General features: G+C 36.7%; 1 protein-coding gene across 3 annotated transcripts; it reads left to right on the top strand.

The window, feature by feature from the left end:
- Positions 1-945: 945 nt before the first annotated feature.
- ZNF800 (zinc finger protein 800) lies at positions 946-22,979 on the top strand. 3 transcript variants are annotated; one of them, XM_043589421.1, is made up of 6 exons: positions 946-1,059; positions 1,538-1,656; positions 6,706-6,801; positions 15,711-15,854; positions 18,278-19,970; positions 21,199-22,979. In XM_043589421.1, coding segments are annotated over exons 2-6 (1,995 nt in total). In that variant the 5' UTR covers positions 946-1,059; positions 1,538-1,595; the 3' UTR covers positions 21,200-22,979. The 3 variants fall into 3 exon arrangements, with proteins under 3 accessions (XP_043445356.1, XP_043445354.1, XP_043445355.1); XM_043589419.1 differs by having other exon boundaries at positions 18,278-22,979; XM_043589420.1 differs by lacking the exons at positions 946-1,059; positions 21,199-22,979 and adding an exon at positions 1,326-1,419 and having other exon boundaries at positions 18,278-20,509.
- Positions 22,980-24,213: the final 1,234 nt, after the last annotated feature.

Genomic DNA, 24,213 nt, shown 5'->3' with positions numbered 1-24,213 from the left:
ACTACTTACGGCTCACCCATTTGCCAACCTTTCCCTACAGTTCATTCTCGTGCTTTTCCAACCCTCCCAGGTTTGGTTCCATTCAAAGGAGAAAAGCGAGAGCAACAGTTTGGTCGCCCATCAGCCCGTCCGTCTCCCGGGCACAAACGACCCGGGGCTTCGGCTCTCCGTCGGCCCGCAAGAGGACGCGCGTACGAGGGGCCGGCCCGGGACACCGGTCGCGGCCCGAGGGCCACCGGCCAAGGTTCCCTCGCCTGGCCCGGCCGCGGCGCGTAGCCTCCCCACAGGCCCGGGCGCCCGGCCGGGCGCATGCGCGCGGCGCTCCCGGGCGTGCCGGCCACACTCCCCCCACCCACTCGGAGAGCTTGTCACTTCCTGCCCTCGCCCCATCTCCGTCCGGGGTCAGTCAGTCGCTCCCTGTCGCTGCGGGAGTCTCTGCTTCCCCCTTCCTACCCGCTCCGCGGCGGTAGCTCAGGCTCTTCGGGGTGGGGGAGACGGAGAGAGAGAGAGAGACTGACTCAATAAAGTTTCCTGAAACAACAACTACTACCAAAAAAGGCCCAAGGTGGGGGGGACCCCCATTCTTCCCCGCCCTCTCCAAAAGCCTGAGGGACCGTTGCAGGTGGAGCGGCGCTGGGGGGAGCCGGGCTCCGGCGGCAGCCGTTGCCCCGGCGAGGGGCACCCAGGTCCTGCCCGCTGTGGTTCCGGCTCCTTCGGTGGCGGCTGCGGCTTCTGCGGGGCGGTTCCTCCTGTCAACTGCCTGCGCCCGCGCGCCACCCGCCCGCCCAGCTCCACAGCGCGGAGGGACGCCGTGAGCCGCCGCCTCCGTCGCCGTCGCCTCGGGCCGCGGAGGGACGTGGTGAGCTGTGGCGCTTCCGCGTCAGCGCCGGCGGGGACTCTTTGGGAGCGCGTCGGGCCCGAACCCCGGTTCCCTTCGCGTGGTCCGCCGAGGCTGCGCCAGGTGGGGCCCGAAGCCGCCTCCCACGCCAGGCTGTCCCCGCGGCTGCCCGGCCTGCCTTCCTTCCTTCCGCCTGCCCGCCGGCCCGCCCTAGGAGTTAAGTAAGTTGGGCGCACTTGGTTATGGGGACGGGGGCTCCGCCGGAGAGACCCCAACGCACGTGCGTGGCGGGAGAGCGCGGCGAGGGCCGGCCTCCGGCGGGAGTCGCACCTCGGCCGCCCCTGTCGCCGCGCCCGCCGCCCCGCGGGCCCCGGCGCCGGCCGTGCCCGCCGCGCTCCGCGCCTCCGTCTCCGCGCGCGCCCGCCCGGGCCGGCGAGGCCGCTGCCGCCCGCGCAGCCGGCCAGGCCCTCGCCTTGCGCTGCGCGCCCCGGGCTGCGTTTCCGGGTAGGGCGGTGAACCTGTGCGGGAGTTTGGGCTGGAGAAGCCTTCGTGCATGTTTCTTTTTCAGCTCTTAGAGGAAGGTGCGGGTCCGTGGAGGGAAAACGGAGCGCGCGGGTGGAGGGAACGTATCTGGAAAATAGAACCAGAGCCCCCCCAGGAAGTTCAGGCTGAGTGACGGGTTTGTGCTTCTTTCAACAGCCAAGCCGCAATGAAGAGCTTCTTACAGTGAAAGGAAAGTAGGTCTCGCCCACTGAAAATGCCTTTAAGGGACAAATACTGTCAGACTGACCACCATCATCACGGATGCTGTGAACCAGGTATACTCCTTTCTTCTCCAGTTACTTTGCCCTCCGTCAGGGTCACTTTGCCTTGTGTTTCCTTCCTGCCCAAGAAGTCATTGCTAAGGAAGCAGGCTATAATTTTCCCCAGCATAAAACTAGTTATGAAACTAAAAGCTTGTACAAACAAGAGGTTTCCCCTGCTTGATCCCTTAAAAAGTACTGCAAGTGTCACCTTAAATCTTTTCCACAAGATCAATCACTCAGTCCCTTTTCCTGCTTTCAAGGCAGCCTGCAGTTAGTAGTACACCCCCTTGCCCTTTGAATGTTTCAAACTGAAGAGAAAGGAGAAAATAGGTAATAGAATGCTAGCATTTGTCTTCGTGAAAGTGGATTCATTTAAACTTTTGAAAGTTAAAGTTTCTCATGCGTTTTTATCAGGGAATAGCGGTTAGAGCCAAAAAATGAGTTTAGTTTGGGCTAAAAAGTTTGTTAAACTCAACTTGTTGGAAGAATCCACTTTTTGCTCACTGCAGCCTTTAAAAATTTTTTTGGACAGAACACAGTGTATGGCAGAATAAAAAAAGCTGATTTTTTAAGGTAGAATACATAAGTGTTTTTACTTAAGGATCCATAAGGATAGTGTACTCAGTGGAACTGTTTTTAGTTGGATTTATGGAATGAAAAAGTTCCTTTTTTGAGTCTCATGAAGAATATTAGAAAACTTTGATAAATGGAGCATATAAACTGTTAAGTTTTTCTAGTTATTAGAAGTTTGATGTGTTTTGTCACAAACATAGAGGTACAACTTACAAGGGAATCATTGAATACATATGTGACCAGACCAGACAGAGGCTATTCTAGTTTAAAGGCAGGTGTTTATCATTATTTTTGACCTAAAAGGTATTAGAACTTTTTACACTTGTGCTTGTTTTTTTGTTGGAGTATTTTAACTGCTCCAGTGTACTTGGTCCTATATCACAGTAGACTTCATTTCAAGTAGTGAACTTTTTTGACTAATGGGAAAAAAATGGTAGTGGTAAAGAGGAAGAACTCCCATTTTCAGAAAACTTTGGTACACATGAGAATAAAATTTGCTGTGACCCATCCCCCCCACTGGCTTGCTGGAAATCAGTAATAACTTACTTCTGCTAATAAAATAGTCCCAGGATGGGACCCAGTTTCTGTTCGACTGTCCCTGACCTATGTGATTTTCGGCACCCCTCCATACTGCATATTTTGTGTGTCATTTATGTTTTACTAAATATTGAAGTTTGCTAGTTTTGAAGTAGAAGGCTGTGAATGCCTTTTATAATTGTGTTCTACTGACCTTTTATTCTAGTTTTGGGGTTTTTTTTTTGTTTTTGTTTTTTGTGGTTTTTTTTTTTGAAAACATTTCGAGTCATTTAAGTTGAATTAGTTAATGAAATCATTTTGTTAAAGCTTCTTATTTAGGAAGAAGTTTGTGTGTTCATTTTGTTTCTTTATTTCTTTGACAAGTTATTATTGAGCACCTGTTAGGTGCTAGGTACTGTCCAAGGCAATGGGGATGTAAGTGGCGAACAAAACAGATAAGGTCATTCCCTTATAGAACTTTTGAGTGGGAAGAGATGGGTATAAAGTAAATAAGATAATTTGTGGCTGTACCTTATTTAGTGTATTCTGATAAAGTTTCCTAGAGACTCCAGTGTCTTTTTAAAGATGTTTTTCACAGTTGAACTTTTTAATATGTATTGGAACCTCTTTGCTTTTTCTCCCTCATTAACAAATCATCTAAGTTGCATTAATTTTAAAAGTTAAACTTTCTTCTGTGAGAAACTTTTTCAGTGACCAGGTCAAAAGTAGTGTCTCTTTGCTTTCTTAGCCAGAATTAAACACTTTCCAAAGACTACTTTGGTGGAAAGCTAAAAGTTTGTTAACCTGTAGAGTAGTTAATTGTCATTATTTCAGAGGAAGTTATGTGCTGAGTGGGAGGATATTTCCAGTACCAAGAGGAATATGTTATGATGTGATAGTTTTTGAAAGAAGATGCCTTCAGTTGGAGGGAAGAAGATAATATGGTGTTTGAGAAATTCTTCTAATGGCCAATTACCAGAGGTCTATTCTCTTGAATTATGAATGGGGGTGGGGGTGGGGGTGGGGGAGGGTTCCTGGATGAGAGCACTGTGTTCCTGAGGAGGCCTTGAGAGGATGGTCAATTCGTAGTGAAGGGTGGTGTTATAAGCCTGTCAGTGTATGTGAAGTACTTTTTTAGTTATGTTTTAAGAATGTTCCTGACGGAAATTTTCAAACATTCAGAAGTAGAGAGAATGGTATAAGGAACCTGATATAACCGACACACAACTCCCATCAGTTATTAATACATGGACAATATCTTTTCGTCATGTATTCTCCCCTTCTCTGCAGTTCCCTTCTCCACCCTCCAGCTACTTCCCTGTGCTCTATTGTTTGTAAGTAAATGCCAGACGAACGATCTTTTAAAGCACTCGTTTTAAGCTAGGAGAGACTGTTGCAAAAGTAGGTATTTGATTCTGGGGAATGTGTTCTTGGAAGGATGTAAAGACAGATGTTAACTTCTGAGTGTTTGGGTGTTTTGATTGGAGGGTGATGATGGTTTTTTTCCTAATGGTCATGTAAACTGATCATGGGAGGGATGATGGGATATATGAAAGGAAACTTTTATAAAGTACTAATATATAAATTTTTTTAGGGTTTAGAGCATATTTTCAAGTGAAGAAGTTTTTTGTTTGTTTTGTTTTGTTTTTTTACAATGGGAACTACACAGATCTGTATATTAAAGTGGATGTATCTGGATAAGTAAGCTAACCCTGGGGTTCTTACACACATGTTGATGTGTCTCGTGGTAGCAGTGTTCTGAAGGTGATTAGGTAACAAAATTTTACTCTGGCTTTGAAATCAGATGTTGTCATGTGGAAGTGGAAGATGATGTATTATAGAAAGTTTTCTGGAGCATTTTTAAATGAGGAAAGGGGACTCTCAGGACGACGAGTTATCATTTTTTCCCTTTATCCCTTCCTTATTCATTACTGTTTTTTTATTGTCCCTTTCTAGATTTCTTGTCACTTATAGAGCCAAGCCTTGATGCTTTTGATTCTTTACAACTATAAAATTTTTACCCTCTTTTTGTAGTTAACTACTATTTTTTTGTAAACTTTTGTCACATGTTATAATGAACAAATAGTGAAAAGATATCCATCTAATCCCAATAAATGGTATCATCGATTTATTTACAGACTTCTGCTATTGTATCTTTAAGGGGTTGAATTCTCTTCTTAGATTTTGGAGACAATTTTTCAGTTTTTTGTGTCAGAAAGCAGTTGATTTGTACATGATGATGTTGGTTGTGGTGGTGGTGATAGAACATTTATTGAGCACTTACTATAACATAGGCTTTGTTTTAACCAGTTAACTAGTTTACTTGCATTAACTCATTTAATCCTCATACAACCCTGTGATTTGGGTACTTTTATTATCCCCATTTTAGAGAAGAAAAAGAGATCAGAGAGTTTAATTTGCCTTAGTTGAAAAAAAAATTTGGTGCAGTAAGTCCAAGTCTAGAGTTGGACTACCAATTGGTAGAACACTACCAATATCAGTGTTCTCAGAGTGAATTGTGGGTGACTCATTTAAAATACTCCTAGAGTATCTCTTAAAATTGGGAAAGTGTACTTAATAAAATCACTTAGTCCTGAGACATAGTCCCTCCTGTTTGGTGACCACTGAGCACCAGACTTGAAGACTTAAAGAGAATCTAAGGCTGTGTGTATATACTGAGCACAGCAAGCTTTAGCCCCCTTATCAGAAAGCTAAATGCTGTCCAAGACCAGGTCCTGAAGCAGTAGCAGCACACATCATTGTTTTCCCTCTTAATTTTCCCACAGACTGGACGATCCTGGGTTTAAGATGGTAATAGTTGAGTAGAACATTATAACATATTGAAAAAAGAGTTAATTAAAGTGGCTGGTTTTTTGTACCACAGTCATGTCTTTATTTGGTATCTGATGGGAAAACTCAGTTTTCCTTCTCAGTTACTTTTTATCATAATCTAATTTATTACATAATTACACTGTGAACCTGAGAATTTTGGAAGAGACCTTTGTATATGAAAATGAAAAAATTTATTTTTAAAGTGGAAATATTATTTTTACTCATTATAGAAATGTGTTTTTTCTAGCATGCACTCTTCTAAAAGCCCAGGCAGGCTCTGAAGCACTAGTGAAGTATGAGGCAGAAAGTGAAAATCACCCCTGTAAAACCCGCCGACAGAACCCTTGTTTTGTTGGTATCCCACCAGACTTTTTGTGTTTATATTAATGTCTGTACATACACACATGTACGTTAAACTTCTTTCTGTATTTATTGAAATACACATTAATATGAGTGAGATCATATTCCACAACCTGTTTTTGTTGCTTAATCTATTACTGACGTTCTTTGTTGTTAGTATATGTAGATCTAGCTCATGCTTTCTAACAGCCATGAAGGATTCCATTGTAGGGATATTTCATAGTTTATTTAGTCTGGTTCCTGTTGAGAGACTTTTAAATTTGAATTTTTTTCTGAATTATTTACAGCGCTACAGAGTGCTGCAGTGAACATTTTTGAACATCTATCATTGTGCACTTCACTAGTTCTTTCCTTAGGCAGTGGTTTTTGAGTTTTGCTCTCATAATTGCCTGTACATTTGTACTAGATTGTCCAGAGGGTTTTGGAATGGTTTATGAGATGTGGCTAGGCCATGATTGCCCTAGAATTTTGGTTAAATACAGTAGTTCTTCTTCAAGGGGAATAAAAAGGCAGACATGACAAATAGGTACTAAGTAATACCAAAATAGTAAATCTTTGTGTTTGAAGCCTTACATAGCTTTAATTTAGCCTTGAATTGAGGGTAATTTTATTTTTTCGCATTATTTCATTTTGCCTTACAAAGATGCTGGTGAATTATATACAAACAAGTGTGATTATCGTTAACATGATTGTAGCAAACCATTGTTTTACTTTAATAGTAAATGATTTAAATAACCCTTTTTTTGTGGGGATTGGGGTGGGTGTTTGTCTTCCATGTAGTTTATATCCTGGAACCTGGAGATGCTCCTTTGTTACAGCAACCACTACAGACATCCAAATCTGGTATTCAGCAAATAATTGAGTGCTTTCGATCAGGTATGAATGTTTTAGGATGTATTTTTCAACCTTCACATCGTAGTTAAAAACTACCTAGAAATCCTTAGAATTATTTTTTTTTAAATATTAAAATGTATATATTGGTTTTATAGAATACTTTTAATTGCCATGTTTTAAAAAAGTGGATGAATATTGACTTGATCTAGATTCTTTTTCAGTACTATGTATTATATATTAATATGGAAATACGCTTGTTTATTATAAAGAAATATATGTGGTATTTTTATTGGTAAAGTGCCTCTTAATGATTTATTTTTATTTTTTGGCATATTCTTTATAAACTCTCAAAGGTGAATTCTACTGGGTCTTTAAAAGCATTGGCAGAGTAGACTGTTTATTCACAGCGTCTGAGATGTCACTTATCTTAGATTAATTACTTTATCATCACTCTTTATGTGACTCCCCTTCTTTGGCCTAACCCTGGAGTTTCAATATCTTAAATAGAGCACAAGATAGGAAAAATACTTACTCCAGCCCTGGGATCTTCGGATGCAAGTGTTTAGCTTTTCTTTCTATTAGATTATTATAGTAATTGCATGTATAATAAGGGTACTTGTGCAGGTGCAATCCAGTGCTTTAAAATAGTTGTTGCTTACTACATATACATAATTGAGAACTGTCAGAACTGTGTTATCAGTAAGATCTTAGGTTGCTCTGATTCTTATAATCCACTTATCCACCTTTTGTAGATTTGGCTTCTTTGACGTCGTAGACTGTTGAGTTAGATATAAATAAGCAGACACACATGATTGATGGGACACCTAACTGATGGAAACTTGGAAGATTAGAATATCTTTTGTTATCATTCTAAAGCTTACTATTTTAATGAAAAATTTCTAAGATTCAAAGGAAAAGATAATTTATATGTAATAACTTGTTTTGTGTTAATAAATTCTTTGAGGTGCTTGCTTTTAAGTCATTGTAAAGAGAAGTGGCATCTATTTGTTTTATTTTAGGATCTAAGAAATAGATTGTTCCTTAATCTAAAATAAAAAAGGTTTTCTGACTTCATAATATCTATTTCTTGGACTTTTCATCTATAGTCCTCATGGCATTGCTTTTATTTATATTTAATTTAGTTAAGTATTGAGTGTATACACATGCCTTGCTCATGTTGGATGGTGGTAAACCTATTTAGGTTTACCTAAATAGGTGGTAAACCTACTTAAAGATGTTTTTTGTTTTTTTTACTTTTGATAGTTGCCCTTCATTAACAGAAGTAACTGATGAGTCAGATTTTCCTTTAGTAAAGACAACTACAATTTTACTTATTAGGAGCCGTATTTATAATATATTTCTGGCGTAACAGGAGAATGGTTAGTTTTTGTAGTATAAGAGTTTTTGTTAGCTACTTTTAATAGAGAAATAATTCTTTTGCACTTTCTCCTGGAAATGAAGATAATAGCTTTTCACATTTAGTTATATTCTTTGCTGTAGGTTTTTAAAATCCAGAATTTACAGAGAAAGACAAATCCCATATGATTTCACTAATATGTGGAATTAAAGAAACAAAACAGATGAACTGTGGGGGGCCAGGGAAGAGAAGAGAGGGAAACAAACCACAAGAGGTTCTTAATGGTAGAGAACAAACTGAGGGTCGATGAAAGGAGGTGAGTAGGAGGTTGGCTAGATGGGTGATGGGTACTAAGGAGGGCACTTGTTGTAATGAGTGCTGGGTATTGAATTCGAGTGATGAATCACTGAATTCTACTCCTGAAACCAATATTGCACTCTATGTTAGGTAAATAAAATTTGAATAAAATTTAAAAATCCAGAATTTGAAATTAATAAGGTTATTTTATACTACTTCAGTTTATTAAATAAGAATTGGTTCATTCATAAATGCTTTGTCTTGTAAAATATCCCTTTCCAAGAAGATCCTGTTTAGAATCTGTGTTTAACTGTGGAAGGTAAATATTTAAAAATGAAATTGTTTTCTTTTGCACTGTGGTCATATCTGTTTTCTGTGTTTGCTATTTCTTTACAATCAGAGCTAAAGAAAAGGGTCCGTGAAATGGGTAAAATGTTTTTTTAAAATGTCCCCAGCAGATTTGCCTTCTGAGTTATGTTTTATTTAGGCAAATTTTGAAAGTACTATAAATTTAAGGTACCCGCTAATTTAAATTAGAAGTGATTTAGAAATATGCTTAGCGATACAAAGAAACTAACTCTGTATTTAAAAAAAGAGATTTTTTTTTTTTACTTCGTTAACGCGTCTCAGTACTAAGCAATTTTAATTTCCTCAGGATCGTAATCTCTCACATATCTGTGTAATCGAAAATCTACTAAGATAGCTCTTTAGCACTGAAGTATCCAGGTCCTGGCTGACTGAAACTTGGGGTGGATAGAATGGAAGCTTGGCCCGCATGACTTAGGGACCAAGATCCATTCTCACCCTGTAAGTTCCTCCTGGTTCCATTCTACTCCCAACCACACCTTCAGTGACTCATTTCTTTCTAGGCTCTTTCCTTTACAGCTGGGTCACACACATTGCATTTAAAGAACCATCTGAAGTCCATGCTTTTGCTCTTGTTAACCTATAGAAACTAAATCAGGTTGGGTATTAGTAATGTCTTAGAATATCTAGCTTAATCTTTAAGCTCAGTTAGTTGTCTTCAGCTACTGTATCATCTCTAAGTGACTCACCTTCTTCAGCCTACACTGGACTGTCTATGATCTGATATGAATTCCTACCCAAGCTGGAAGTTCGTAAAAGGCTGAGGAAGGAGTTCTCTCATTTTTCAAGTCCACAGCCCCCTGTGTGCTATACTGACTGCTTGATCAGGTTTGACTTGTTCTCTTTGCCTCACACTTCAGTTTTTGCTTTGGACTGTTTTGCTGGCTTTAAGTTATCCTTCTTGACCTCTAATATCTCTTTATTTCTGGCTGCTTCACTTGTAAATTAATTTGAGTAGATTTTTTTTTTTTGGAATTAAGTAATATTCCTATATTGGAATAAATAATGTTACTAGATTAAGTCATAAATGCCTGTGGTTTAAAAAAATAATGAAGTACAAAAGGATATAAAAAATATAAAAATGAGTCTCTTTGCTCAGGCAACCATTGCTACATGGTTTGTGTGTTTTCTTCCAAGGCTGTCTATACATATAGCCCTCGTTTTCCCCCCCGGTATGAGTAATAGCTGACTCTGCGCCCTGTTATGTATTTTTGCTTTAACAGTACATTTCACTGTTGTTTGACATCTGTTCGTAGAGAGATGCCTTATTATTTTAGGCTGCCTATTTTGCTCCAGACTATAGATTTTCTACTCTGAAATCCCTAATGGTTGGGTGACTTTGAGACATACTGTTTGCTGTGAATCCTTGGCTTCTGGTACTGCCTTGACTGGGCCCTGCCTTTTGCCTGAGTGCTGCCTTAGCTGTGTTGGTTCTTCTAGGATCAATCTGTGTGACTTGGCATCCTCAAATTTCCTCCTTTCTATTAACACTTTTAGCTTCCTTCCTTCCTGATCTCTCTCCCCAAACTGAAGCAGAATTTTAAGTAACAGCAACAACAACAAAAAGATGTACTTGCATGAGACGTTTATTAAAATTGATTTGATTGAGCTTAATAGTCTTTTTTAGTCTCTCAGCCTTCTGCTAGAGGCAAAGGAGCTATTGAATATCCTAAGGGTAGAAACAGAAAAATGGAGAGAAAAGAGAATGATAATTATTTAGTTTGGTATTCAAAACTGGTCTTTAATATGAAGTTGATACCTTTTTTTGAATCCTTGTAATATATAATATTGAAAAAAGAGGTAATATATAATATCGTAGAAAAAAGATTCTGCCTATAGAATACAGTACTGTGCAAGGAAGGGCATCTTTTCTGAATCTTAGGGAGGAGTAAATTGTGGTGAAAAATGAGAATTAGCTTTTGTGATATTTGCTATTGCCATTATCATCTTAAGTTTAGGTTTCGTCATTTAACTTCTTAGAAGAGTTTGTTTTGTTTTGTTTTTGTACTATTTAAAGCAACATTACTTGTATTTAGTGTAAGCTGTGACTGGATGGTGATGCCTCCCTCAGTCCTGACTCTGCAAACAAAAACTTAGCTTGGAAGTATGATTTATCATAGATACATAAGAGAGTGCCATGGATTTTGTTTTTGTTTTTTGGTTGTTACATAACAACTGTAGGAAATTTAAAATCAGACTAGATATTTTTTTGGATGAATAAGAAAGGTGTAGATTTATTTGTTTGATTTGTTGTTCTTACATTCTTCTTCAAAGCATATCATCTGGGGCTGTGTTCCTAGGAGAGCAGTCATTTATATTAGTTTGGAAATTTCTTAAGGGCACAGATCAGATCCTTCACTTTCCAGTGAATAGCATTGTGACCTAATATTTAATAGGTGTTCAGTAAATGTTTGTTATACTAAACTAAAAGATTCACCAAGTAGGCACTAGAATAATTTTATTCTACTTATGAATTTACTGTAGTGTGTGGCAGTGTTCCATAATTAACCTAGTAATTTTTTTTTAACCAGCTGGTTTTAAGATAATAATTAAAATTTTCGTAAGTTTTCCCTGTTTTTTACCTTCGAGAACTTTTGTTAAGAGAAGATCAGCTAGAAATTTCCTTTGTATACCGGCCTTGAAAATCAGTTTTGACACAAATTATGGATTTGCTTGCAGTGTTGAGATGATACTGTGTTTAAACAGTCATGCTAAAAAAGATTGAGCTCATGTGTGAATCATCAATAAAGCAAACAGTATACCACTTAAAAATAATTATTGCTACAATTTAGGGACGCCTGGTGGCTCAGTTGGTTGAGTGTCCAGCTCTTGATTTTGGCTCAGCTCATGATCTCACAGATTGTGCCCTGCATCAGGCTCTGCGCTGACAGTGCCCAGCCTGCTTGGGATTCTCTCTGTCCCCCACCCCCCCCCCCCCGCTCCTCCTCCACGTGCGTGCATATGCACACATGCTCTCTCTCATAAAATAAATACATAAACATTTAAAAATCCATTATTGCCACAATTTAAAATTGTCATTGACCAACATATTCATATATTAAGAAAAAAATGAAAGCTTATCTTTCTACCACAGAAGAGTTATAATTAATATCACATCATGTAAGGTGAGTGCAATCTACCCTACTGTAAAACTGAATACTGATTTCTTTTGAAAAAATCTTGTAAACATTTTTCTCAGTACATACAGAATATTTGACATTAAGGAATAGCACATGACTAAATCCTTGATGAGGTTTAAGTAATTTTTATGAGCACCTATTATGAGAATCTGAAATATTCACTAATTAGCTAATTTCTAGGCATCAAAAACTTACCCTTTGGAGGGCTGGTTTTTTGGAAGGATACTGATTAATGATCTATGTAAGCAGTAAATAGTGCATCCTAAGATAGTTTTTAAAACCTGAGGCAAGAAAAAGTTATTAATATCGGAAAAGGAATAATTAGGAGTAAGATACCCTGGCTCTTTCTGAATCAAGAGCTGTGGAAGAACTTTATGTTGCTGTTTAGATGACCATGTCTATTGTTGTCTCAGGTGGTAGAAAGTTTTAGCTATTGACAGAGGCAGAGTTGATTGGCTGTGCCTAATTGTTAGTGAGCAAAGCAATAAGAAAATAGTAGCTGATTAGACCATTATGACCGCATGGGAAAAACAATAAAACCTGAAATGGCAACTGCTAACTTAGGGAAAAACTTCTGTTGTCTGTATTTATGGAATGGATGACCTCTTATTTTTCTCATTTGTAAAATGTAGAAGTTGAATTAGAAACTCTTTGAGGTCTAGGGGCGCCTGGGTGGCTCAGTCAGTTGAGCGTCTGACTTTGGCTCAGGTCATGACCTCACGTTCATGGTGAAGTTCAAGCCCTACGGGTTCTGTACCTACAGCTCAGAGCCTGGAGCCTGCTTTGGATTCCTTGTCTCCCTCTCTCTTTGCCCCTCCCCTGCTCATGCTCTGTCTCTCAAAAAATAAAATGAAACATTAAAAAAAAAAAATCTTTGAAGTCTCTTGACTTCCCAGTCACCTTTACAATAGGCTAAAAGAAAGTTTAATTTATAGAGAAGGTTTTCTTTAACATAGAGTTCTCCAATATGTCATTTGACAAACATCAGTCAGGCATGGTTCTGAGGGCTGGGAATACAGTGGGAAGAATAAAGATACCTTCTCTTTCCTCTTTGAGCTTCCACTTCAATGGGAGTACAGAAAAATAATTACAAGATAGTGGAATAATATAGTATAGATGTACAGTGTGCTATGGGAATAGGGGTGAAGAATTCTTAAAAAAAACAGGAGCGATCAGAAGGCTTCCTGGAGGAAACAACTAACTTGGAATTTGAAGGATTGCTGGAAGTGAGCCAGACCAGGGAAATGGAAGATTGTTATAGGCAGAGAGAAAAACCTAGGTGAAGGCCTGAAAAGTGAGAGCGAGAAATTGGTGAACCTGTGGCTCTGAAAGAAATTTGATGTACCTGGATCAACACGACATGCTTGTGTCTGTGCATGTGCATGTTGATGTGTGTGTGCATGTATGTGTGTAGGTAGGGTGGGGTGGGTTGGGGGGAACATTTGTGAATGAGTATTAAGATTGATTGGTTCAGGTTAGAGCTAGAGACTTGTTTTAGGGGATGTTTATTGGGAGCAGATATACACTCTACTGAATATAACTAGCTCTATAACTAGGACTAAATAAGAATCTATACATAGATATAGACTTTTTTATGGTTGAGAGAATCTTACAAAGTGAGAGCTCTGATTTAAGGATGCAGTCTTATATTTTTAGCAGTAACTTTTTTATGTATAACCTCATACTTTCTATTTAAATCTTCAACTGAATTCTTAACATTAAACCTAGTTCAGGTTATTTTTGCATTGCTCTTCAATCTTTTTTGACTATCTTTAAAGGCAGAATTGAATCTTTAGTATGGGTCTAGCAGGTAATTTAATTTAGAATTGAAGTGTGCAAAAACTTTCTATGTTTTCTTTTTACTTTACTACACTTAACTGTACTTGGGAATTATAGGTAGATCAAGTAGAGAGGTTTATCTAAAATATTTTTATCATTAGTCTACCTCTCATAGTTTGTCACTTAGGAGATTATGAACTAAATATGTTAGCAGTCTATTGTCAATATATTTTGTAATGTGAAGTGGAATAAAGTGTGTGTGTGTGTGTTTACTTTTATATAAAGAATATACTCAAGCTGTCCTCTGAATCTTTTTAAATTTGTGTTTTCTGATTTTGTGGTAATATGGTTTAGTGCAGTAAACATTGATTTGAATTTGAGAAATGGTGGAAATAATTTCATTATATATATATATTTTTTCCAGTAGAAACCCAGATGTGTAATTTAATTTTTCTGGGATTTAGGTTCATGTTTTCTTTCATGATTCTGTAAAATACGTTTGGTTTGGTTTGTTCATTTTACAAGGTGGATAGTAAAGTGTGTTTGCTCTTTAGTAGTCCCAGAGCTTAACAGAGTGTCAAGTGCTTGCTGAGTGATAGAACACTTTGCACCTAGATAGTCTTAAAGTTGTTTTTCTTTTTTTTTTTTTAATTTTTATATTTTTTTATAACGTTTATTTATTTTTGAGACAGAGAGAGAGAGAGCGTGAACGGGGGAGGGGCAGAGAGAGGGAGACACAGAATCGGAAACAGGCTCCAGGCTCTGAGCCATCAGCCCAGAGCCCGACGCGGGGCTCGAACTCACGGACCGCGAGATCGTGACCTGAGCCGAAGTCGGACGCTTAACCGACTGAGCCACCCAGGCGCCCCTTAAAGTTGTTTTTCAAGACACTTTTGTTTTTCCCTCTTTAGTTTAAGTCAATATCATTATCATCTTTTTTATTTGAGGAAATTAAAGGCGAATTAATTAGTAAAGCACTGCAGATCAATTTTGTCAATTTACGTGTGGCAAAACCTTGTAGGAAATAATGACAAAAGATCTTCTGTTTGTGTTTTATTCCTGGCGGATATTTTTACTTTAAAGATTAGATGCTTGTTGCCATTTATTTTTTTTTCTTGCCTTTTGACCTTCTGTCATAATGCTTAGATTCCCTAGATCTGTGGCATTTCTTCAACTTACCTTTATTGAGCATTGTGAGAGCTGAACACTTTAGTTGTAAATAAGACAGGTTTGGTTTTGGCTGCTTTGGTGTTTATAATCTAGTGGGGAAGACAGACTTTAAGTTAGTTTAAAGTGTAGAACTATCAGTATTTAATTAATTGTACTTGAAGTGAGTTTTTGAGGGAGAAAGAATTTGAATAAATGTATAGTGGTCTCAAGAGGCCTAAGCAAAATTCATGTTATGGATAAGGATTCTGTACTCTCACACTCAATGGCCAGAATTCCATATTGGCCTAGAACCTGAAGTAATTTGAGTTTTAAAAAAGTCACAGGCAGTCTTGGGACACAGTTCTGACTTTCTTTAAGGAATCAGGGGAAAATGTATTACAGAACTCCATCTTCATTTCACTGCAGAAGAGAGCTGTAGGAACCAGCCAGATACTTTGGCAGGGAGTAAAGGGGGTAGGGGAGGAAGGGGCATGTTTAATTCTTCTTTCCCATTCCAGATCTATTGAATCAGAATCTCTGGAGGTGGGTCATGTACATCTTTATTCCCAGGTCATTGTGATGATCAACCAGATGTTGGAGTGACTGTTGGGATATCCTAAGAATTGATTGGCTGCTGAATTAGAAAAAGAGTATCAGTTTTAGCTGTCATAATATTCAAATGATGATGCGATTTTGCTTAAAATTTAGTTTATAACTTAGTTCCGAATACACTATGGTAGAAGTTGGCAATGTCTGTATTTTATTTTCAAAGAGTAATTGCACTTTGGATTGTCAACAGTGGGTGCCCAGTTAAAAGTGCGTGTTAAAGTTATCTTTTGTGTTTTCTTTTTTTTTTCCTTCAGGAACTAAACAACTTAAGCATATTTTATTAAAAGACGTGGACACTATTTTTGAATGTAAATTATGCCGCAGTCTCTTCAGAGGATTACCAAATTTAATTACCCATAAAAAATTCTACTGCCCACCAAGTCTCCAGATGGATGACAGTAAGTTTTATTCATATATTCAGTTATGCATTTTATAGTTAGTTAAGTATTCATATACTGTAGCTGTATGTTTGTGTTAAAATGGTATTGATAATTTAATGATGGAGAATAAAATTAAACACTCGACTTAATGTTTTATTCATTTTCTTAGGTACTTTCATATGAGCGCTTTTTGCTTCGGTTTTTCTAAAGATATAGGAGGCTCGATTTATGAGTATATTTATTTGTATTAAAATACTGGGTATTGTTTTTGAATGTTTATGTAGACCAGATAGTATATATTCAGGATTTTTCTATGTTAAAATATGAGTGCTTGAAGGGACTATTGATATTTTTCATTTTCACTTCTTTAACAACTTTTTACATATGACTGTTAATTTACTAAGATTACTGTTAAGTAAATGAGGCTAGAAATAGGGCAAAGAATGAGTAAATGAGTTGATTTCTTGGGGATGGTGAAGAGCATTAAAAAATATTAATATTTCCATTTTTTTCTGGGTCTTGGTTTGAAGATTAGTTTTGTTCTCAGTTAAATTTATTTATAGATCAGTCATTTTATCAGAAATTAGATTGTCTTATAGGCTAGCTTGAGATCTGAAATAGCTTTATGTGACAGAGGCAGGTTGAGGCTAATAATGTCTTTGTGGAGCCACATGTTTGTTGGATTAAGTATACCGACCATGTACGATTAAGTACGCAGTATACATAATGGTATTATTTTCTTGCTATAAAGAACCGGTACAAGTTCCTTAAAATATTTTATTAAGTAATAGGTTACATTCATTATGTCTTGTTCAGGGGTTTAACTCTTTGCGGACTTACAAATTTACAGAATTTGTTTTCTCGGTTTGATACTATAGTTGCATTATAGATTTTGTGTACTTTTCAATTTAACTTTTTTGGGATGGGAATGAAATGAAAACTCCAAATATCTAAAGTACCACTTTAATTACTAGCATGAAGCTGATATAAAGTATATTATAGCACATAATTGAAACAAAAATTCCTCTATTTGGAAATTTTTCTTACCACTGTTATATCTTGCTATACTTGTTTTTAATCATTGAGATATAAATGAAAAGGCAGTCTATGGGGATAAGTTTTAAACCTGACCTTTTAATAATTGAAGTACTAGTAGAAAATTAGTTATTTCTGATAGTTATTTGCAATTTTTTAGTGTAGAGTTGACTTTTAGACATATAGATAAATGGATTTGTTGGATTATTGTGTACTTCTCTTGGCAATACTCACTCTAGAAATACTTCTGTGAAAGTGTTATCCTTCCTGTAGACACTCCTTTATCCATTTTAATTAGGAAGATCACTAGAAGAGCAATAGTGAATCATTTCTTGATTTCTTTTTTTTTTTTTTTTAAATTTTTTTTTTTTTCAACGTTTATTTATTTTTGGGACAGAGAGAGACAGAGCATGAACGGGGGAAGGGCAGAGAGAGAGGGAGACACAGAATCGGAAACAGGCTCCAGGCTCCGAGCCATCAGCCCAGAGCCTGACGCGGGGCTCGAACTCACGGACCGCAAGATCGTGACCTGGCTGAAGTCGGACGCTTAACCGACTGCGCCACCCAGGCGCCCCTCATTTCTTGATTTCTAAATGGATAGCCAGATTTGATGCTGTATTTGTGGCCAGATTTTAGAGTTGTGTGTGGAAACATAACTAGTGTTAGATAGTTCTGGGGTATATAATAGGAATATTTGGTTTCCCATAAGGGATGTAATTATTGTACAAATAAAACTAGCTCTGTTTTTTGAGTAAAAATCTATAGTTTTTAATCACTTGCTTTAATGGTATTGTGTCATGTTAAGAAAACATTGAATAGGACTGAGTTTAGCACTTCTATACATGTCATTCATATTTATATCGTACAGATTTTTCTTTTCCAATTCTATCAGATGTCTATACAAGTAGACTAGATTATTTATTATGGATTAAGTTAATAGGACTGCTGTTATGTTTCCTAAAAAAAGAATCACTTTTATATAGAACAGTACATTCTTCATGATGTTTTATCCATCTTGGGTTGTAAGAACTTTGATGTGCCTTTGCGAGCCTAAAAATTTTAGACTAAAAATTTGAAATACTGTTTTTATTGTTTAGGACACTCGTGTATTTGTATTAAGGGCACTTAGAAGTGGAAGTAGCTCTTCAGATTGCATTTATTCCTTAACATTTGTGTGCCATGATGAGATTTTAAATTAATTTTAGTTTAATTAATACTAATTTTTGTAAAACTACATTAAATGTATAAATTATAAAATACAGAAAAGTAGATAATGCTCTTATAAAAAAATACAAACCAGTAATGTAATAAGTTTTAAGGTAGAAGTTCATAATACAACTTTAAATATTAGAGAGCTAGAGTAGGCTAATTATTTCAGATTAAAATGTTGTTTTTTTTCTTAACAGACCTTCCTGATGTAAATGATAAACAAAGTCAAGCCATAAACGATCTCCTAGAAGCCATATATCCAAGTGTGGACAAGCGAGAATATATTATTAAGCTAGAACCCATAGAAACTAATCAAAATGCAGTGTTTCAGTATATTTCAAGGACTGATAATCCTACTGAAGTCACAGAGTCAAGCAGTACTCCTGAACAAACCGAAGTTCAAATACAGGAAACTAGCACTGAACAGTCTAAAACAGTACCAGTTATAGATACAGAGGTGGAAACTGTAGAGCCCCCTCCTGTTGAGATTGTTGCAGATGAAGTTGCACCTACATCTGATGAGCAACCTCAGGAATCACAGGCTGACTTGGAAACTTCTGACAATTCTGATTTTGGTCACCAGTTGATATGTTGTCTTTGTAGAAAAGAATTCAATTCCAGACGAGGCGTTCGTCGTCACATTCGAAAAGTACACAAGAAAAAGATGGAAGAACTAAAAAAGTACATTGAAACACGAAAGAATCCGAACCAGTCCTCTAAAGGACGCAGTAAGAATGTTCTAGTTCCATTAAGTAGGAGTTGTCCAGTATGTTGTAAATCATTTGCTACAAAAGCGAATGTAAGGAGGCATTTTGATGAAGTTCATAGAGGACTAAGGAGGGATTCAATTACTCCTGATATAGCAACAAAGCCTGGGCAACCTTTGTTCCTGGATTCTGTTTCTCCTAAAAAATCTTTTAAGACTCGAAAACAAAAGTCGTCTTCAAAGGCTGAATACAATTTAACTGCATGCAAATGCCTCCTTTGCAAGAGGAAATATAGTTCACAAATAATGCTTAAAAGACATATGCAAATTGTCCACAAGATAACTCTTTCTGGAACAAACTCTAAAAGAGAGAAAGGCCCTAATAATACTGCCAGCAGTTCAGAAATAAAAGTTAAAGTTGAACCAGCAGATTCTGTAGAATCTTCACCCCCTTCCATTACCCATTCTCCACAGAATGAATTAAAGGGAACAAATCATTCAAATGAAAAAAAGAACACACCGGCAGCACAGAAAAATAAAGTTAAACAAGACTCTGAAAGCCCTAAATCAACTAGTCCGTCTGCTGCAGGTGGCCAGCAGAAAACCAGGAAACCAAAACTTTCAGCTGGCTTTGACTTTAAGCAACTTTACTGTAAACTTTGTAAACGTCAGTTTACTTCCAAACAGAACTTGACTAAACACATTGAGTTGCACACAGATGGGAATAACATTTATGTTAAATTCTACAAGTGTCCTCTTTGCACTTATGAAACTCGTCGGAAGCGCGATGTGATACGACATATAACTGTGGTTCATAAAAAGTCATCCCGCTATCTTGGGAAAATAACAGCCAGTTTAGAGATCAGAGCTATAAAGAAGCCCATTGATTTTGTTCTAAATAAAGTGGCAAAAAGAGGCCCTTCGAGGGATGAGGCAAAACATAGTGATGCAAAACATGATGGCACTTCTAACTCTCCTAGTAAAAAGTATGAAGTAGCTGACGTTGGTATTGAAGTAAAAGTCACAAAAAACTTTTCTCTTCACAGATGCAATAAATGTGGAAAGGCATTTGCCAAAAAGACTTATCTTGAACATCATAAGAAAACTCATAAGGCAAATGCTTCCAATTCACCTGAAGGAAACAAAACCAAAGGCCGAAGTACAAGATCTAAGGCTCTTGTCTGGTGAGGAACAGTTACAGAGTTTTGCTTTTTTCCCCCCATCGAACTAAAAAAAATCATTTGACCATAATTTATAGCTGGTTCCATTTTAATACATGTTTGCTTCCATATATCTTATGGCATTGGGAACTGCAAGAGTAATGTGCATATTGCATTTACCTCTTCAGTGACCTTTATTCCAGTGGCTTGGGAACAAAAGTTAACTTCAGAACTTATCTTCCACAGGACAATGCATTATAGTTCTAGGTAGATGGCACAGGGTCAGTGCTTTCCTCTCAATGTTGTAAAATATATACGTTTATATTGGCTTATGTTTACAATAGAAGTCTTCTGTTTAACTAACTTTGCACAGGTTTAATTTGATTTAGTGACTTAGTCTACTAATGAATACATTGTAGGAAAAGTTAAATATATTAGAATGAATTTGTGAAGGCGACAATTATAGGAAAAAAGTCTTTTGAGGCACTGTAATTATTGTAAAAATTAATCTGTGACGGCTAAATAAAGTGCTGCACTAAGAAAAAGAAAATCCCCAAATTGAATTTAGAACAATTAGCATTTATTATTTATGTTTAACATAGTGCTTCCAGTCAAAGGGGGGAACTTGATAAACAAAAGTTTGGATTTTTTTTTTCCTTCTCCTTAGGAGTGTGTGTTAGTTACCGTTTTTAGTTTTGATCTGCGGAAAAAGTGATTATTTAGGTTCAAAATCTTACTTTTCCCTTTTTGTTTAAACAGACTTTTTGTGATCATTTCAACATAGTTAATATTATTAAGTAGGTTTTTTTTTTTTTTAATTTTTTTTGTGGTTGTGCGTTGCCAGAAAAGGAAAATCCCTATTGGGAAAAAAAAATTTACTTTTTTAGAAGGTTTTGGAATAAATGTAGATTTTTAAAATGCAATATGAAATAAGGAGTAGACTCCCTCTACTTGGTTTTGCAAGTCTATCTATATTTTTAAAAGTTTACCTTCAGTACCTGTGTCCCCTGTATTAAGGCATTTAATATATTTAATTAGTATTAAATTAGTTTGGAATTCAGGTTCTAGGCAGTATACTTAGTTTGAGTACTGAGTAGGTTAAATGTTGTGATTTGAGTATCACACATGTTTTTATTTGTGTGGAAACTTGAGGTGAAACCATCCTTTAGAAGTGATTTACTGTTGTATAATTTTTAAAACAAGGTTTTATTGGTAAACTCAAAAGTGTTCATTTATTCCCATTTCTCCTCAGATAACTTCAAGTGATGTACGAAAAGGTTTGGAGTTCATTTTTGTGGAAAGACTTTAAATTGGTGTTAGAACCACTAAACGTCTTCAAATGGTACTATGAGAAAAAAAGGAAAAACATTTTCATAAATATTCGACTGTAACTGCTGTTTTCTGACTAAAATAATAACCATCTAACCACTTGTTTCTAAGGCACTGCCTCTTCCAGCACTTTCAAGTAGCTGTGACATTACATATTGTCATCACAGTCCATCAGCTAACCACCCTTGACCTTGTGCATTTGGTCTGCAGTTCCTACAAAAATGTTGCAAATTTTGTTTTCCAAACAATTTGTTGATTAAAGCGATCAACAACCTGAAGAATATATCACCACTGGTGATTTTTAATTGACAGAGACTTTATATCTTAGTGACTTTAGTTTTGTTTCACTTTATTTGGCAAAATTTTCATCTGAATTGTACAGATCTATTTCCTAGTGAGTGTATGTTAGGACCAAAAGAGAAATTAGTATCAACATATTATAAATATTTAGCCTACTAAGTATTTGTAATTATTTTTACATTCATTTATTTCTAACTTGTTCTCCAGCACTTAAATGTTTGAAAGTTTCATTCTAAAATATATTCAGCAGAAAGTTCCAGTTCATTTTCATCCATGGATCATTATTTTTATTTGTCAACATCTGAGGTTTTTATGAAAATTAAACATTCCCCTTTTTTTCTTTAAATTTTATACAAAGCACTTTAATAATAGATGCAACTTAATTTTTCAGTTTCTGTATATTTTTTTTTAAAGACCACACATTTACTAATGTTAGTATGAAGGTAGTAAATAGCTTACTGATATTTTATGGATGCAGACAATCCATGCACAACCACTTCTTATGATATTAGTTTAATTCTTTAAATATTGCTAAAAAAGGAAGATGGGAGTATAAACCCTGAAGTTTTTTCTCCCGAGTAAAATCTTAAATGACTACTTTAGATGATATTTGATTCCTACTGTAAAATTTGGAAAATAATGAATTCTTGTCCATTTTTGTAATCAAGATTTTAGGAAAAACAGAAGTACATCTATCTTTATGAAATATTGGGCAGGTTTTTGTGTATCAATATTTTGTACTTTTTAGGGAATATTTTATTTTTTAGTAATTTTTGTCAAATTATAATTTTAAAAGGTACAGCAGAGAACATACCATGTTTTTATATAGGTTCATACCTGTACTTAGGAGGGACCCTGTCCATCTATATACTTGTAAAAATTTTAAAGTGTTGAAGATCCACAAGGTCATAATAAAATGCTTCTATAGCTAGAAAAACATTTACCCTTCCCAGTGCTTTGCACTAAAATATACTGTGAAAGGAAACTAGAAAGACTGTAACTGTTGCTGGAAATGTTCTATATTGAATGTACATGCTCTTGTTGGAAAAATGTACTATATGTGATGGAAATAAACCAGACTCAAAATTATTTCAGCTAAATGTGCTTCAACAAAGGTGCATTGGTTGAAACTTAAATGTTTTATCAAATTTAAATTTATTCAGTGACTATGAGCAGCTACACTTGAATTATACCCTAATAGTTTTATTTTTAAGGATTAGAGTGATAATTTCTCTTTAATTTAAAAACAGATTTACTTTTCCACATATGGAAAACTTGTACTTATATACCTAACTTTAATGATTAATATCATAATATATTTAGGGAACTAAATGTGTAGGTGGTATTTCATTTATAAACCATCTTCATTAGTTGCACATTATTAAATCTGTATGTTTGACTTTTGCAAGGTGTTATCTTTTATACATTCTTACACACAAGACATCTTCCAAAGATACATTCCAGACTTAAGTACCTACAACCAGTGGAAAGATAGGAGTATTCCTAAAAAGTTTGGGGGTAGTTCTTTGCTACAGCCTCTCATCTATATGTCAGCCTATTGTTCTCTACTTTACTTGTTAAATACCATAGGGAATAAAGAAAAATAGCCTGATGTTGATGGAGGGGAGCCCAATTACTGGAATTCCTTTATTTCAACTCCCCTATTTCCACAATACTATTCATAGTTTGTCTCCACCCATAACTCTAGGCCCACAGAGCAGGAATTTAGAAGGAGGAATTGAGGGTTCCAAGGACTGTCAAAAGGTTTCATCTGGGTCATAGAGGAAGAAATAGAACTATGTCAGGATGCATCTGTCTAAATTAGAATTGCCTAGAGAGATTGGGAATATTTTATCATAGTAGCCAAATCAATGGATCATGGCAGAGAGGAGTTAGAGGCTAAACAAGTTTAGAGAGGTGGAATGAACAAGTAAGAAGTTACTAGATGTTCTTTGTTCTTCCTATTTCTTTCTGGTCTTCATCTTTATTTTTTGGTTTTATTTTGATTCAGGATCTGTCTTCTCAGAGGCTGAGGCTTGAGACTCTTAAGGAGAAGAGTCCTAGGAAATTTGTGGCAGAAGCTTTTCTGCATGCAAATATAAGCAAATATTTGTAGCACTTTTTGTTGTGGGGAGGAGTAGTTAAGTAGGTAAAGAACCATCAGAAACTGCTTATTTTATATTAAAACCTATCTTTGGCTACCAACTATATCTACCTTTGCTATTATTTGATCAATCAAGAGTTTTCCTGTAGAATTCAACTCCTTGTTTCCTGAGATACCTTCCATACGTCGTAAGTGTGGTGGAAGAGGAAAAACAATGAAAAGTATGGCTTGCATTTCAACTTCATAAGTTTGGGTAGTGCAAGTGAGAGCTGGATGAGGTATGGCTGACACTGGGCAGGTGTTTATTAGAACATGGAGATATATACCTTGAATGTATGATAACTTTTTTTTTTCATGTCTCTGTTTCCCCCTCTTTCCTCCCAACTTCAGGAAGAAAGCCTCCTCTTGAAGAATATATATATTCTTTATTCTTGTAGAACATATAAATTCTTGGCCTACTTTTGTACATATGAGCTGAGTTTTTGGCTTGTATTATTGAAAAGTACTTCACTTTTCTTAGGGATATGTATTTGT

Source organism: Prionailurus bengalensis, chromosome A2 (assembly GCF_016509475.1).
Source record: "Prionailurus bengalensis isolate Pbe53 chromosome A2, Fcat_Pben_1.1_paternal_pri, whole genome shotgun sequence".
Classification (NCBI taxonomy): Eukaryota; Metazoa; Chordata; class Mammalia; order Carnivora; family Felidae; genus Prionailurus; species Prionailurus bengalensis.
Note: the sequence above shows the minus strand (reverse complement) of the source record. Positions and strands in the feature narration are given on the sequence as shown.